Source organism: Narcine bancroftii, chromosome 5 (genome assembly GCF_036971445.1).
Source record: "Narcine bancroftii isolate sNarBan1 chromosome 5, sNarBan1.hap1, whole genome shotgun sequence".
Lineage (NCBI taxonomy): Eukaryota > Metazoa > Chordata > Chondrichthyes > Torpediniformes > Narcinidae > Narcine > Narcine bancroftii.
Genome location: NC_091473.1, coordinates 79,697,358 through 79,712,555, shown reverse-complemented (window position 1 = coordinate 79,712,555; position 15,198 = coordinate 79,697,358). Strand labels below are relative to the sequence as shown.

General features: G+C 38.4%; 1 protein-coding gene across 1 annotated transcript in view; it reads left to right on the top strand.

Annotated features, from left to right (window-relative positions):
* The first annotated feature begins 7,823 nt into the window (after window positions 1–7,823).
* Window positions 7,824–15,198, top strand: part of stxbp3 (syntaxin binding protein 3) — a 96,083-nt gene continuing 88,708 nt past the window's right edge. The window contains exon 1 of the mRNA XM_069937977.1: window positions 7,824–7,922. Within this exon, the coding sequence (XP_069794078.1) occupies window positions 7,880–7,922 (43 nt within the window). The 5' untranslated portion in view covers window positions 7,824–7,879. The remainder of the gene's footprint in view (window positions 7,923–15,198) is intronic.

The window sequence follows — 15,198 nt, the reverse complement described above, 5'->3', positions numbered from 1 at the left end:
TTATTGGTAAATCTTTCCATCTTTTCAAATTCTCTTCCAATGGCAAATAATTTAACTTAAACAAATTACTTATATTCCTATTAATTTTAATTTTGTTAATATTTTACATTAAGAGTAATCCATATCCACCATGGGCATTACATCACTTTTATCAACATTGACTTTATAACCCAATACAAACCCATAAAAAAAACTATTCCTATCGATCAAATGCTTTCTCTGCATCTAATGCTACTGCTACCGTGGGAGTCTTCCTATTTTGTGCTATATTTTTCAAACTTTAAAATTTAATTATCTGCTGTTTTTCTATTTTTAATAAAACTAGTTTGATCTAAATGTATTAATTTTGGCAAAAATTGAACTAATCTATTAGCTAACAATTTCAATACAATTTTATAGTCTCTATTCAATAATAATATGAGCGAGGCTGTAAACAACCTTTCTCCTTTTTTGGAATTACAGTTATTAATGCTGTTTCAAAGGGATTCTGGTAAATCATGAGCTTCTTTCATTTGACCTAATACCTCCATTAATATAGGTATTAATAACTCCTTAAACTCTTTATAAAATTTTGGTGGAAAACCATCTTCACCTGGCACCTTATTATTCTGTAGTGAAATTAGGGTCTCATAAACTTCTATTTCTGAAAAATTCTCAGTCTTAACTTTTCATCCTCCTTTAACACTAGTAATTTAACTTGTCTCAAATAATCTCTTATTTTTATTATTATCTCTCATAGATTCTGAATGATAAAGTTTAGCATAAACGTCTTTAAAATTATCATTTATTTACTGCTTTTTATGTTATCTGTCCTGATAATTTCTTAGTTGCATAATTGTTCTAGAGATTTGTTCCATTTTTAATTGCCATGCTAAAACTTTATGAGTCCTTTCACCCAACTCATATTTTTGTCGTGATCTCATTATCTCTCTCCACTCTAAGTCTGTACAGCATTAAGTCTTAATTTCTTAAACTCTAACAATTTTCTCTTCTCCTCATCTTTATGTACTTGAATTTCCTTCTTCAATTTCATTATTTCTTTATCTAAATGAATTACTTATTTCATATATTCTTTATTTTTGAAGTATAACTTATTATTTGCCCTCTCAAATATGCCTTCAAAGAATCCCATAATACAAACTTACTCACAACTGAATCTTTATTAGTACCTAGAAAATATTTTATCTGTTGCCTCATGTAATCACAAAATTCCCTTTTCTTCAACAAAGTAGTATTTAACCTCCATCTATAACCTACCTTTTGTTCTTCTTCCAATTAAATAGACAAAATTAAAGGTGAATGACCTGATAAACCCATGCTTGATAGTCCACTCTTCATAATCTGTATTGAAATTGTGCATAAATTAAAACATATCTATCTGTGAACATGTTTTAAATAAAAAAAAAAATCTCTTTTATTTGGGTGGATTTTTCTCCATATATCCACTTATTTTTCACCATCTATCTAATCTTTCATAAAATCCAATAACCGTCCAACTTTTCATCTCCACTCCAAAATACTAACTAAATATTTCATAATACAATTGTTAAATTTAGGTGTATTAAAGAGAAAAAAAGAAAAGAAACAAAGAAATGAACAGAAAACTTACCCCCCCCCCCCCTTAACTTACCCCCCCCCCCCGGTACATTATTAACCATACGTCTTTGCACCCCCTGATCTGTAGGAGTTGAGATCAAAAACCACACCCGCTCACTAGATTCCATAGAGGCCAGGCTCATACTTCCACCTAACTCCCCACAAATATTATATTATCTCTTATGCCTCAAATCTACTCAAACTTACAATGATCAATTCTTTTTTCCACAGATCTATTGGGTAAAAACTATCCTCCCTAATATTCTCTCTCCTCCTAAACTTTTATCATTTCATTATAGTTGATGCATTGGTGGTCATATACCAAAATTCCTTGGATTCTGGGCAGGTCCCGGCAGACTGGAAGACAGCAAATGTCACGCCACTTTTTAAGAAGGGATGTAGGCAGAAGACTGGAAATTATCGGCCAATTAGCTTGACGTCTGTAGTTGGAAAAATGCTTGAAGCCGTCATTAAAGATGAAATAGTGAAACTTTTGGAATGTAAGTGTTCAATCAAGCAGACGCAGCATGGTTTTAGAAAGGGAAGATCTTGTTTGACAAACTTGTTAGGATTCTTTGAGGATATAATGGGTGTGGTGGATAGAGGGGAACAGGTTGATGTTGTATATTTGGATTTCCAGAAAGCGTTTGATAAGGTGCCGCACAAGAGACTTATCAGTAAGTTACAGGAAAGTGGAGTCCGGGGAAGTATATTGGCCTGGATTGAAAATTGTTTGTCTGACAGGAGGCAGAGAGTTGGGATAAGTGGGAGTTTTTCAGGTTGGCAGAGAGTGGTAAGTGGGGTGCCGCAGGGGTCAGTGTTAGGCCCACAACTGTTTATCATTTACATTGATGACTTGGAGGAGGGGACAAAATGTGGTGTAACCAAGTTTGCGGATGACACCAAATTGAGTGGAACAGCAAATTGTAATGAGGATGTGGAGAGTCTGCAGAGGGATATAGTTAAGCTGGATGAGTGGGCAAAGGTCTGGCAGATGGAGTACAATGTTAGTAAGTATGAGGTTATCCACTTTGGCAAGAAAAATAAAAGAGCTGAATATTATTTAAAGGGTGAAAAACTACAGCATGCTGTAGTGCAGAGGGACTTGGGAGTGCTTGTGCATGAATCGCAAAAAGTTAGGTGGCAGGTGCAGCAGGTTATTAAGAAGGCAAATGGAATGTTGGCCTTCATCGCTAGAGGAATTGAATTCAGGAGTAGGGAGGTAATGTTGCAACTGTATAAGGTACTGGTGAGACCGCACCTGGAGTACTGTGTCCAGTTCTGGTCTCCATAATTTGAGGAAGGATATACTGGCTTTGGAGACGGTCCAGAGGACGTTTACTAGGTTGATCCCTGGGATGAAGGGGTTGACTTATGATGAAAGATTAAATCGTCTAGGATTGTATTTGCTCGAGTTCAGAAGAATGAGAGATTTTATAGAAACATATAGGATTATGAAGGGTATGGATAGATGTAGGAAGGTTTTTTGAGCTGGCCGAGGAAACTAAAACGAGAGGACACAGTCTCAAGATTCGGGGGAGTAGATTTAGGACAGAGATGAGGAAAAATAGTATTTCCCAGAGAGTAGTGAATGTTTGGAATTCTCTAACCAGGGAAGTGGTTGAGGCTGCCTCATTAAACATATTTAAAATTCGGTTAGATACATTTTTACATGATAGAGGAATTAGGGGATATGGGGAGAAGGCAGGTAGATGGAGTTAGGTCATAAATTAGATCAGCCATGATCGTATTGAATGGTGGAACAGGCTTGATGGGCCATTTTTGGCCTACTCCTGTTCCTACTTCCTATGTTCTATATCCCTGACTGCAATCTCTCTGCTTCCTCTCTCTTTTCAGATATCTCCCAGTTCTCGTCTCATTTTCTCAGGCAACGAATCAGCAAACACTTTCGCTTCATTGAGTTCTGTAAAAAATCTGGTTTTGCCCTCAGGAACTAAAACTTTTAAGACTGTTAGGTACTTTAAAACAAAAGTGTAACCTTTTTTTCCATAGAACAGTTTTAACAACATTGAATTCTTTTCTATTTTCAACAAATCATAACTTATATTAGAGTAAAAGAAAATCTTATTATCATTATAAATCAATGGCGATTGTCTCTCCTTCGCTTGCTTCACAGCCAGCTCCAAGATCTTCTCCCGCACTTCATAATGAAACAACTTGACCAGAATCGAATGTGGTTTTTGATCTGGCTGCGGTTTAGGTTGTAATGCTCGATGAGCTCTTTCAATCTCAATATCTTCTTAAAATTCAGTTATCCCCATAGTTTGCGGAATCCAATGTCATAGAAATCTCTTATCTTGCCTTTGTCACCTTCTTTAAGTTCAACAATTTTTATATTATTTCTTCTACTGAAATTTTCAAAGATATCAGTTTTAGTTAATTTATCTTTAATTGCGGCCTATTCATCTTGAACTTTCTTAATTTGCTCTTTAACATGCTGAATTTCAAATTCATTACCTTTAATTTTTCTTCTATCACTTCAAATTTTTTGTCCATTTGCAACAGCATTCTCTCCACCTTCTTTGTAGAACCTTTATTTTCAATAATACTCTCATTGCGTTTTTTAACTTCCATTGTTGACTGAGGTAAAGATAGCTGGAAAGTATCCATATATTTCTTCATTTCATTTGTGGATATATGAGACAGAAATTGGCCAAAACTCTCTGTTCAACATACATTTCTTCTTCTTCTTCCTGCTCCTCTTCTTGCTCACTGGAGCTGGAGGCTTCTTGAGCTTTTTAAAAAATTGCCTCCATTTTTGTTTTGTGCTCTGCACAAGCACAAGGAGTTGCGCATGTGCAGTGTCACTTCTTCACCCGTGGCAGATGGCAATTATCGGGGGAGACCTTGTACAGCGATGTCCAAGGTCTCCCCAGCTCCAGGCTTAAGACCACGGTCACCTACCCACCAGGATCCTTCTTCAAGGTAGGCCTCTCTTCTTTATCAGCTTCTTTTTCTTGTTCAAGTTCTTAAAAAGTAACAGTCAATTTATCTTTCTTAGGAGGCATTGTATATTGTTCTATAGGCCTTCTGATAGCTTCCTCCTCTATTTTCTTGCAGTCAGTTCAGGCTTCTTAACTCTTTTTAAAAACTTTTTCGGAGAGAGTAGAGAATTTAAGTCTAGCTCCATGACATTACGTGGCACACCCCCGATAATGGCCTTTTGACATCAGTCAGTTATGAAGCACAGTGAAATCTGTGGCCAGGTTTTGCTTCCCTACAAATTAGAGACCCGTTTGATATTCAATTGTACTATAGCCTCAATGTTGACAGGCAAAGAACACCTCTCTAGTAGAAATGACATTAAGGATATGATGGACAGATAACACTTTGATCTCCCTCACCCCCCTGCATGAAGGTTAGTCTCTAAAGCATCCATTACTGACCTTTACAATAAAAACAATAGAGCCCTCCTTGCACCTGCTGAGATTCACCTTCAGTTAATAGTGGCTCTTTTTGCATGAACATACCAGGTTTCTCACTGAATACCAAGATAAGATTTTCAATCAAACGTTCTCAGGTCTTGAATTTGACCCCACCACCCCTTGAAGGGAAAGACAGCTATATCTATCTCTCAGAAATTTAACATTGATTATGAGATGTTGTGAATGTGTTTCCATTGGAAATCTGCTCTATTTTTATTGCTCATGACCTGCAGATGGATATTAAAATCTAGATCTATAATGCATTTTCATCCTTAAATTCTTCTATGGATGCATAACCTACAGTATATAACCTGCCATTAACACTTTGAGTTTGCAGAGGTACCACCACCGTTACCATTAGATGATGCTACACATCAGATGGGACAATTACCACTGTGATATTAGGACACTTACTGAAGTCAGTATCAACAATACCAACTCCACTGGACTGGGCACCAAGTTTTTGTCTTTGCAAACTTAGAATTCGCCCTCAATCAGGAATCTGATAAAAATGCATGTGATATCACAAGCTGGTGGGGGGGGGGGGGGGGGGGAGCCTGTGATCAACAGGCTCAATAGTATTCGGTAAATTTAAGTAAAAACAATGTTGGAGAAACTCAGCAGGTCAAATAGTCTTTTATATAGCAATGATAAAAATACATAACCAAAATTTCGGGCCTGAGCCCTTCATTAAGGTATGGAAAAATATCGGGAGGTGTCTGAATAAAAAGGTAGAGGGGAAAGTGTGAGGGGTGGAGCATGATTGCAAAGGCAGGTGGAGAAGGGAGGGAGGGCACAGCAACAAGCGGGAAGGATGGCTAGGTAAATAGAGAGGGAAGGGGTGGAGAGCTGAGAGAAAGAAGACAGGGGGAAGGGAAGGGAGGGTGGAAGGAGAGCAGGTTAGGAGAAACCAGAAAAGTTGGTGTTAATGCCATCTGACTGGAGAGTTCCCTGATGCAAAATCACATGTTGTTTCTCCAATTTACGGTGGTCTTGGTGGGACAATACATAAGGCCATGGACAGACATGTGAGTATGGAAGTGGGATGCAGAACTGAAATGGTTGGCCACTGGTGCAGACAGGCAAAGGTACTCAGCAAATCAATCTCTCAGTCTGCACCCAGTCTCTCCGACATAGAGAAGGCCTTTTGTATTTTACTTCGGCAAGTTGAAGTTTATTTGTGACAAAATACCTAGCCCAATGAGAGCTCTTCAGCAAACAGACTAACAGGTTATCTAATATTTCACACAGCTCTGTAAAGACAATTTATAGAATTATAATGAAAGGGGTCAATTATCAACAAGTAAGGCAAGCAAGACAACACTGCTATGGTGTTCATTCATGAGCCTAAACTCTGTTTAAACATGTTAGTGCATTTTGTTCACACTCTTAAGCTTTTTCCCCAATAGGAGGTGGGAGAAGAGAGTATATCTGAAATGTGATGTGGGTTTCATTGTGTTGGCCACCTTTCCTAGGCAGCAGGAAATGTAGATAGAGTCCATGGAGAGAAAGTAAGTTATATTCTGAGCTGCTTTCACAACATGATGCAGCTTCTTCTGAACTTGAACAGAGCAACATCCATAACCCATACCATGCTGAAATGCATTTGGCAAGAATGCTTTTGATGTTGCACCTGTAAAAGTTGTTGGGGGACATGCTGAACTTCTTGAATTTTCTAAGGAAGTAGAGGGATTGGTGTGTTTTCTTTCATCAATGTGGTTGCCCCAGGACAGGTTATTGAAGATAGGTATTCCAAAGAACTTGAAGCCATGTACTTTTTTGACCTCTGCACAATGACTATGGGCAGAGATGCAGACACTTCCCCTGTAATGCCACTTTGAGGTTTAAAGGCTCTTCTCTTGAAGACAAGCATATAACTTGTAAGATAAATTAACTTCTTCTGTGGGTATGTTTGCATTCTCAGAGTTGAACTTCTGAGTTAGTTTAGGACCCGTTGTCAATTCTATGGGATTGACGATCATTTTCTGTTGACTGAAGCTAGAAGTAGTGTTTTTGCAATGCGTTCCTGGTTTCTAGAGGTGCCAGTGTTGACCCTACATTGTGCTCAGTATCTCGAGAATGCTGAAACTACTCCGCAGTTTAGGCAGCTTCTGTGGACAAAAAAAGTCATTTATTTCTTACCAGCCTAATATCAGTAGCAAGGAAAATAGGAGAACTGCCGTAGAAGAATAATAAGATTGAGAGTTACCTAGGATTTATGAAAGGATTTCTTCCAGGACATGCCAAGAAGGGGGAAACCAATGGATTTGTGCGTTTAGATTTTCAGGTGCCCTTTGCTAAGAACCCACAGGGCAATGTGGGAATTTTGAGGGAACACAAAGCTAATGGTGGGCCTGGATGTTATCTGACCTGTTGAGTCCCCGCAGCTTCTCTTTATTCACTGTAAGGTATCCAAGTTTGCCAATGACAAATACATCTTTCAAAGATTCCTGGTTTAAATTCTTGTTCCAGGTTGATGACCTTGCATGAGGTAAACTTTGTTTACCTCTCCACAGATACAGCCAGTCATGCTCTCCTTCCAGATTTCCCATCATCTGCAGTTCTGTTCGATTTGGTGCTTGTACTAGGTTTAAACGCTGGAGCTGATGGTTTGATGCTTGTGCCCTCTCTTCCCTGGAGCTTGAACTGGGGGCCTCCTCTCGAGCTGCTGGCTTCATGTTTGCACTGGGTTTCCTCTCTGGAACCACTGTTTTGGTTTATGCACCGCCTCTGGGTTCAGTGACATCTCCCGAAAGCTGCCCGCCGCCTTCTGACTAAAGTCCGCGTATTGCTCGTTGGCGCACGTCATTGGAGGGAGTTTTCCGGGAGAAGTAAAGATGGCAACTGCAGCATACAGCCTGAAGAGAATGGTGTGGCAAAGTAAGTGGGGGCGGCCCTCCGCCGTTGTTGTGCGTGTGCTGGTGGCCACTCCACGCTGCCGGGAGCCCAGCGAACGAACGAACGAACGAACGCGGAAATGGTCGGTCCAGTGCAACAGGTTGTGGCGCGGAGAACGTCGGCATTGTTACTCACGGTTGTAATCTGGAGCGTTCATGGGGGGGGGGGGGGGGGGAAGAGAGTTTTATTGACGATTAATAAGAGGGAAATAACCCACTAAAACTATTCTTTGTACAATATTGCACTAATCCAACCCTTTTTTTTTACACACCAATTGAAGTGTGAAAGCCGAAGCCCAGCGAAACTTGACTGTTGGCAGCAAGAAGAGTGAAGTGGGGTGTGCTCATGGTGGCTTCCCGTTGAGTGACAGCCGGGTGGGCTCGTGGCGGGGCGGACGGGGCGCGCAGGCGCAGTCTGCAGCAGCCTTTGCTCGGTCTTTGGGGAAGTTCTGTCAAGGCTCGGCCGGCGAGCCGTTGGGCGCCGACTTTGGCCGTGGTCCGTGACTCAGTTACAGGCCTTGGCTCTGGAGACTCCAGGCCGGTGGCGAATTCGGGGCTGGGTGCTGTTCACACCCTGGTCGGGGATTTCTTGCAGACCCTTGCTGCTTGCCGCCCTGGAGGCACCGTGAGCAGACCCACCAGGGTCGTTGTGGCCGCGGTTCACCCATTAAGGTCGCCGTCTAGACTCAAGACACTGTGGGAAAGCATTTTAGCACACAGTCATTCGATGACTGTCATGCGCACAAAATGCATTAAGTTTATCTCGATTGCCCAGTGAAGGTACCCTGATGAAGAGAAAGGATTTACTTCAGAGACACCAAGTGTTTGTAGATCCTGTCACCTCCTCTGATACCACTGCCTCCTGCTCGCCCATCACCTCGGTAACAGCACAGCCTTTGATCTGCTCTTGCGGTGAACCTCAGTTCTGGGCATCCCAGGTCACCCTCCTCGAATCCCTGGTTTTGAACCCTTGATATGAATAGGAAGCTCTCAGTGCTTGAGACCCTACAGGAGCCCTATTCATCAAAGACACCCTCTGGAATAATGGTTCTGAAACTTGGTTCCCGAGGCCTGCTGGTTTGCCTCCAACAGTCTGCCCACCACCCCCCCCCTCCCTCTCTGGTCTGCTGGGTCTTTTCCCAGGCTTTTCCTTCCTGCGCCACAACCCTCATGATCTGGACTGCCAAGCATAGGCACAGCCATCTTAGGCGCAGACCTTGGAGTTCACCAATGCTAAAGAAAAACCATTGGCCCTGTTCTACAGGCAGATTAAGCCTGTACAGGGCTGTTGGTCATAACAAGCAGGCAGTAGGATGAACACTGGAAGATATGTTGCTACTCCTTTCTGGTCTGCAACGCTGCCATCTTCAGCCCAAAAAGACCTTTGACCCATTTCCAAGCTTTCAGCCCATGGTGTCCAGATTTCACCATCTTCTTGGTGAAAATAAAAACTCCTTCAGATCTTCTCTAAATCTCCTAGCTTCCCTCTGCCATCTGGTTATTGACACCAATGTAGAGGAAAAGTTTCTATCTACCTCATCTATGTTCCCTACAATTTTAGACACCTCAGTTAGTTCACATTTTCAAACCCAGCCTACCCAGTCTCTCCTCAGAAAGGGAACTCTCCATTCCAGGCGACATCCTGAATCTTGAAGCACCATCTCCAGTGCAATCACATTCTTCCCATATGTGACAACAAGAATTGCAGTTGTGGTCTAACTATTTATTTTTATAATTGTACCACCACTTCCCTATTCTTATATTCTGTGCCCTTACTAATGAAGGTAAGTATCCTGAATACCTTCTTAATCATCTTATCCACTTTTAGAGAGCATTAGTCATCTATCCCAAGCTTTTTCTGTTCCTTATGGAATTAGGAAATGATACTTAGCAAAAGGGGAGAGGGGTGAAGAAATTTGAAAGAGGACTCCATTAAATTTTATAAATAATATACAAGAGTCAGGGGAGGATTGAGAACAATATAAAATAATACTAAATGGTATGTTTATTGTACATTCCTAGTTGCCCTGCAAAGATTGATTTTCTTCTTGGCCAGCTCCATTATGGCAAGGGATTTCATCAAATGTGTCTGAGCAAGTGAGCAAAGGAACAGCAATATATTTTCAAGTCAAAGTTCAGATTTATTGTCAGAGTACATACATAACATCACATACAACCCCGAGATTCTTTATCCTGTTAGCCAGGCAGCATTTCTACTTATTGGTAGAACAAAAAAATCTACTCAAGAAAAGATACGTGCACAAAAGAGAGAAATGTGAACGAGAAAAGAGTGCAAACAAACTGTGCAATATAGAAAATCAATAATCAATAGTGTGCAAAGTAAGAGTTCTGATTAAGTTTGATATTTAGGAGTCTGATGGTGGAGGGGTAGACAACTGTTCCTGAAACTGGTGGTATGAATTTTCTGATACCTATACCTCTTTCCTGGAAATCCTTGATGATTGCTGCTGTTTTCCATGACCGCTTTCCATTTAGATTTGCTCAATAGTGGGGAGAGTTTTGTCTGTGATGTGCTGGGCTTGTCCACTACCTTGTGCAGGGCTTTCTGCTCAGAGACATTGGTGCCCCCATACCAAGCTGCATTGTATTTGGTGAATACACTTTCCACTACATATCTGTAGAAGTTTGCTAAAGTTTTTGATGTCATGCCAAATCTCCACAAACTCCCGAGGAAGTAGAGGTAGTGATGTGCTTTCTTCACGATGACATTTGTATGTTGGGTTCAGGAAAGGTCCTCTGAGATAGTGACTCTTAGGAATTTAAATTTGTTCATCCTTTTCCCTTTGATTCTCCAATGATTGTACACCTCTGGTTTTCCCTTCCTAAACTACACAATCAGCTCCTTGGTTTTGGTGACATTGAGTGCGAGGTTGTTATTAGTGCACCATTTAGCCAATTTTGCAATCTCCCTCCTGTGTTAACTCATTGCCCCTTTGGTATTGTCAGCAAATTTGTTGATAGAGTTATTGCCATACCGAGCCACACAATCTTAAGTTTAAAGTGAATAGAGCAGGGGCTAAGAACACAATCCTGTGGTTCTCTGGTGTTGATGGAGATTGTGGAAAAAATAGTCTTACCAGTCTTCACTGATTGGGGTCTGGAGGTGAGGAAATCCAAGATCCAATTACATAGTGGGGTATTGAGGTGCAGGTCTTGATGTTTGCTGATTAGTTTTGAGGGGATGACGGTGTTAAGTGCCAAACTGTAGTCAATAAAGAGCATCCTGATGTAGGCGCCTTTGCTGTCCAGGGCTTTGTGTGGAGCCATTGAGATAGCATCTGCCATATATCTTGCTATGGGAGGCAAATTGGAATGGATCCATGTCATTGCTCAGACAGAAACTGATATGCTGCAACTCCAGCTTCTCAAAATACTTTTTCACTGTGGATGTGAGGGCCACTGGTCAGTAGTCATTTAGGCAGGTTACCACATTCTTCTTGAGCACAGGTATGATTTTTTAAATCATTTTTTTATTTTTCATACTGTGAACCATATCAACCAAAATATATACAAACGTTTCTCATTAAATATACACAGTGGCATTTTCTCCATCCCCCACCTTCCCTTTTCTTTCTTTTTCAATCTTTTTATTATTATTATAATTTATAAACACATACAGTTCAAAGAGATATAAAAAATACATAGTAAGTAATGAATTAATACAAAGATATTAAACAATAATATTACAGAATAAAAATATATCATAAAAAATTTTTTTAGATCAGTTTAGGGTGTGAACTATCTCTAAAAAAAAGATATAATTAATAACAATATATGAAAAAAGAGAAAAAAAAACCCCAAAAAAGAAGAAAAAACAAATCTGAATTAAAAAAACTTAAAAAAAAACTTAAAAAAAACCTACAGATATAGCTAAACCACGCCGATCACTCCGATCTCATCTTACAGCCCAATTATCATACATAATCATAGAAAGAAAACAGAGCCAGATCAACTCACCACAAATGAAAATATTGAATAAATGGTCCACCTTCCCTAAACAAGAAAAATGTGCCATCTACTTTTACAGACTAAATCAAGTCGTTTGGTCTTATCATTTTAGGGGGTGGAGGTCCGAGGCGAGCCCTCTCTGTTATGTTCCATGTATGGTTCCCAAATTTGTTTAAATAATGTGACTTTATTTTTTAAATTATGTTATTTTTTCAAATGGAATACATTTATTCATTTCCATGTACCATTGCTGTAATTCTCAGGCTCTCTTCCATTTTCCAAGTTGACATTATACATTTTTTTTCTACTGCTAAGGCTATCATAATAAATCTTTTTTGAGCTTTATCCAATTTGAGATCTAATTCCTTACTTCTTATATTACTTAGAAGAAAGATCTCTGGATTTTTTGGGATGTTATTTTTTGTGATTTTATTTAATATCTGACTTAGATCTTCCCAAAACATTTTCACTTTCTCACATGCCCAAATTGCATGTACTGTTGTTCCCATTTCCTTCTTACAGCGAAAACATCTATCTGATAATGTTGGATCCCATTTTTTTAAACTTTTGGGGCATGATATATAACCTGTGTAACCAATTATACTGTATTATGCATAACCTTGTGTTTATTATATTCTTTATAGTTCCAGAACATAAAGAAGATGTTTCATTTTTTATCTTTATGTTTAAATCCTTTTCCTACTTTTGTTTGGGTTTATAGCTTATTTCATCATTTTCCTTATCTTGCAGTTTAATGTACATGTTTATTATAAATCTTTTAATTATCATTGTGTCTGTAATCACATATTCAAAGCTGCTTCCTTCTGGTAATCTCAGTCTGTTTCCCAATTTATCCTTTAAATAAGCTTTCAGTTGATGATATGCAAACATTGTACCATGAGTTATTCCATATTTGTATTTCAACTGTTCAAATGTTAATAAATTATTTCCCAAAAAACAATTTTCTATTCTTTTGATTCCTTTTCTTTCCCATTCTCTAAAGGAACAGTTATCTATTGTAAAGGGGATTAGCGGATTTTGAGTCAATAGTAATTTTGGTATTTGGTAATTCATTTTTAATACTCCATATATTGAGTAAATGATGCAGTACTGGTGAACTTTTATATTGTACCAGCTTTTCATCCCACTTATAAAGTATATATTCCGGTACCTTCTCCCCTATTTTATCTAGTTCTATCTTAGTCCAGTCTGGTTTATCCTTTGTCTGGTAAAAATCTGATAAATACCTTAATTGTGCTGCTCTATAATAATTTTTAAAGTTTGGTAACTGCAAACCACCTTGGTTGTACCTCTCTGTTAATTTATCTAACACTATCCTCGGTTTTCCCCCCCCTTTCCAAAACAATTTCCCTATTATTCTCTTTAGTTCATTAAAGAATTTCTCTGTTAAGGAAATTGGTAATGATTGAAATAAGTATTGTATCCTTGGGAAGACATTCATTTTAATGCAATTTACCCTCCCTATCAACGTTAACGGTAATTCTTTCCAATGTTCTAAGTCTTCCTGCAATTTCTTTATTAGTGGCTGGTAATTTAATTTGTACAAGTGGCTTAAGTTATTATCTAACCTAATACCTAGGTATCGGATTGCTTGTGTTTGCCATTTAAATGGTGATTCTTTTTTAGATTCTGTATAATCCGCATTACTCATTGGCATCACTTCATTTTTATTTGCGTTGATCTTGTACCCCGATATTTCTCCATACTCCTTCAATTTCTTATGTAATTCTTTTATTGATATTCCTGGTTCTGTTAAATATACTATGATGTCATCTGCAAATAAACTGATTTTATACCCCTCCTTTATTTTTATCCCTTTTATTTTATTTTCTGTTCTTATCAGTTCTGCCAATGGTTCTTTTGCTAAAGTGAACAATGAGGGGGAGAATGAACATCCCTGTCAAGTTGAACTACTTAATTTAATTCGATACATATCCATTTACTCTTACTTTCGCCAATGGTCCATTATATAATGCTTTAATCCAATTAATATATTTTTCTGGTAGATTGAACCTCTGTAATACTTTGAATAAATAATTCCATTCTACTCTGTCAAAGGCTTTTTCTGTGTCTAAAGCAACAGCCACTGTTGGCTTCTTATTTCCTTGAACTGCATGAATTAGATTAATAAGTTTACAGACATTATCTGCTGTTTGCCTTTTCTTAATAAATCCAGTTTGATCTTGTTTTACTATTTTTGGTACACAATCGGCCAATCTGTTTGCTAATAATTTCACTATTATCTTATAATCTGAATTAAGTAGAGATATTGGTCTATATGATGCTGGTATTACTGTAATTATTGCTGTCTTACATGAATCTGGCAAGTTTTGTGGTTCTTCTCTCTGGTTCATTACTTCCAGGAGAGGAGGAATTAATAACTCTTTAAATGTTTTATAGAATTCTATTGGGAATCCATCCTCTCCGGGTGTTTTATTGCTCGGCAGCTTTTTTAATATATCCTGTACTTCCTCTATTTCAAATGGTTTTATCAGTCTGTTTTGTTCTTCTTGCAATTTCGGCAGTTCAATTTTAGCTAAAAACTCTTCTACTTTATCATCTTTCCCCTCGTTCTCAGTTTGGTATAATTGTTCATAAAATTCCTTAAAGTTCTCATTAATTTCTATTGGGTTATATGTAATTTGTTTGTCCTTTTTCCTTGATGCCAATACAGTTCTTTTAGCTTGTTCTGTTTTAAGTTGCCAGGCTAATATTTTATGTGTTTTTTCTCCTAGTTCGTAATACTTCTGCTTTATTTTCATTATGTTCTTCTCTACCTTATATGTTTGTAATGTTTTGGGTTTTTTTTTGTCTGCCAATTCTCTCCTTTTTGTTTGATCATCCCTTTTTACTAGTTCCTTTTCTGTACTTATTATCTCCCTTTCCAACTGCTCTATTTCCCGATTGTAGTCCTTTTTCTTTTATCTGCCCTCTAATGAAGGCTTTCATTGCATCCCATAATATAAATTTGTCTTTCACTGATTCTGTATTTATTTCAAAATATGTTTTAATTTGGCGTTCAATAAACTCTCTAAATTCCTGCCTTTTAAGTAGCATGGAGTTTAATCTCCATCTATATGTTCTTGGTGGGATGTTCTCCAGTTCTATTGCTAATAACAGAGGTGAATGATCAGATAGTAATCTAGCTTTATATTCAGTTTTCCTAACTCTCCCTTGAATATGGGCCGACAACAAAAAATATATCAAGTCTTGAGTATGTTTTATGCCTACTTGAATAATATGAGTATTCCTTCTCTCTTGGGTGCTTG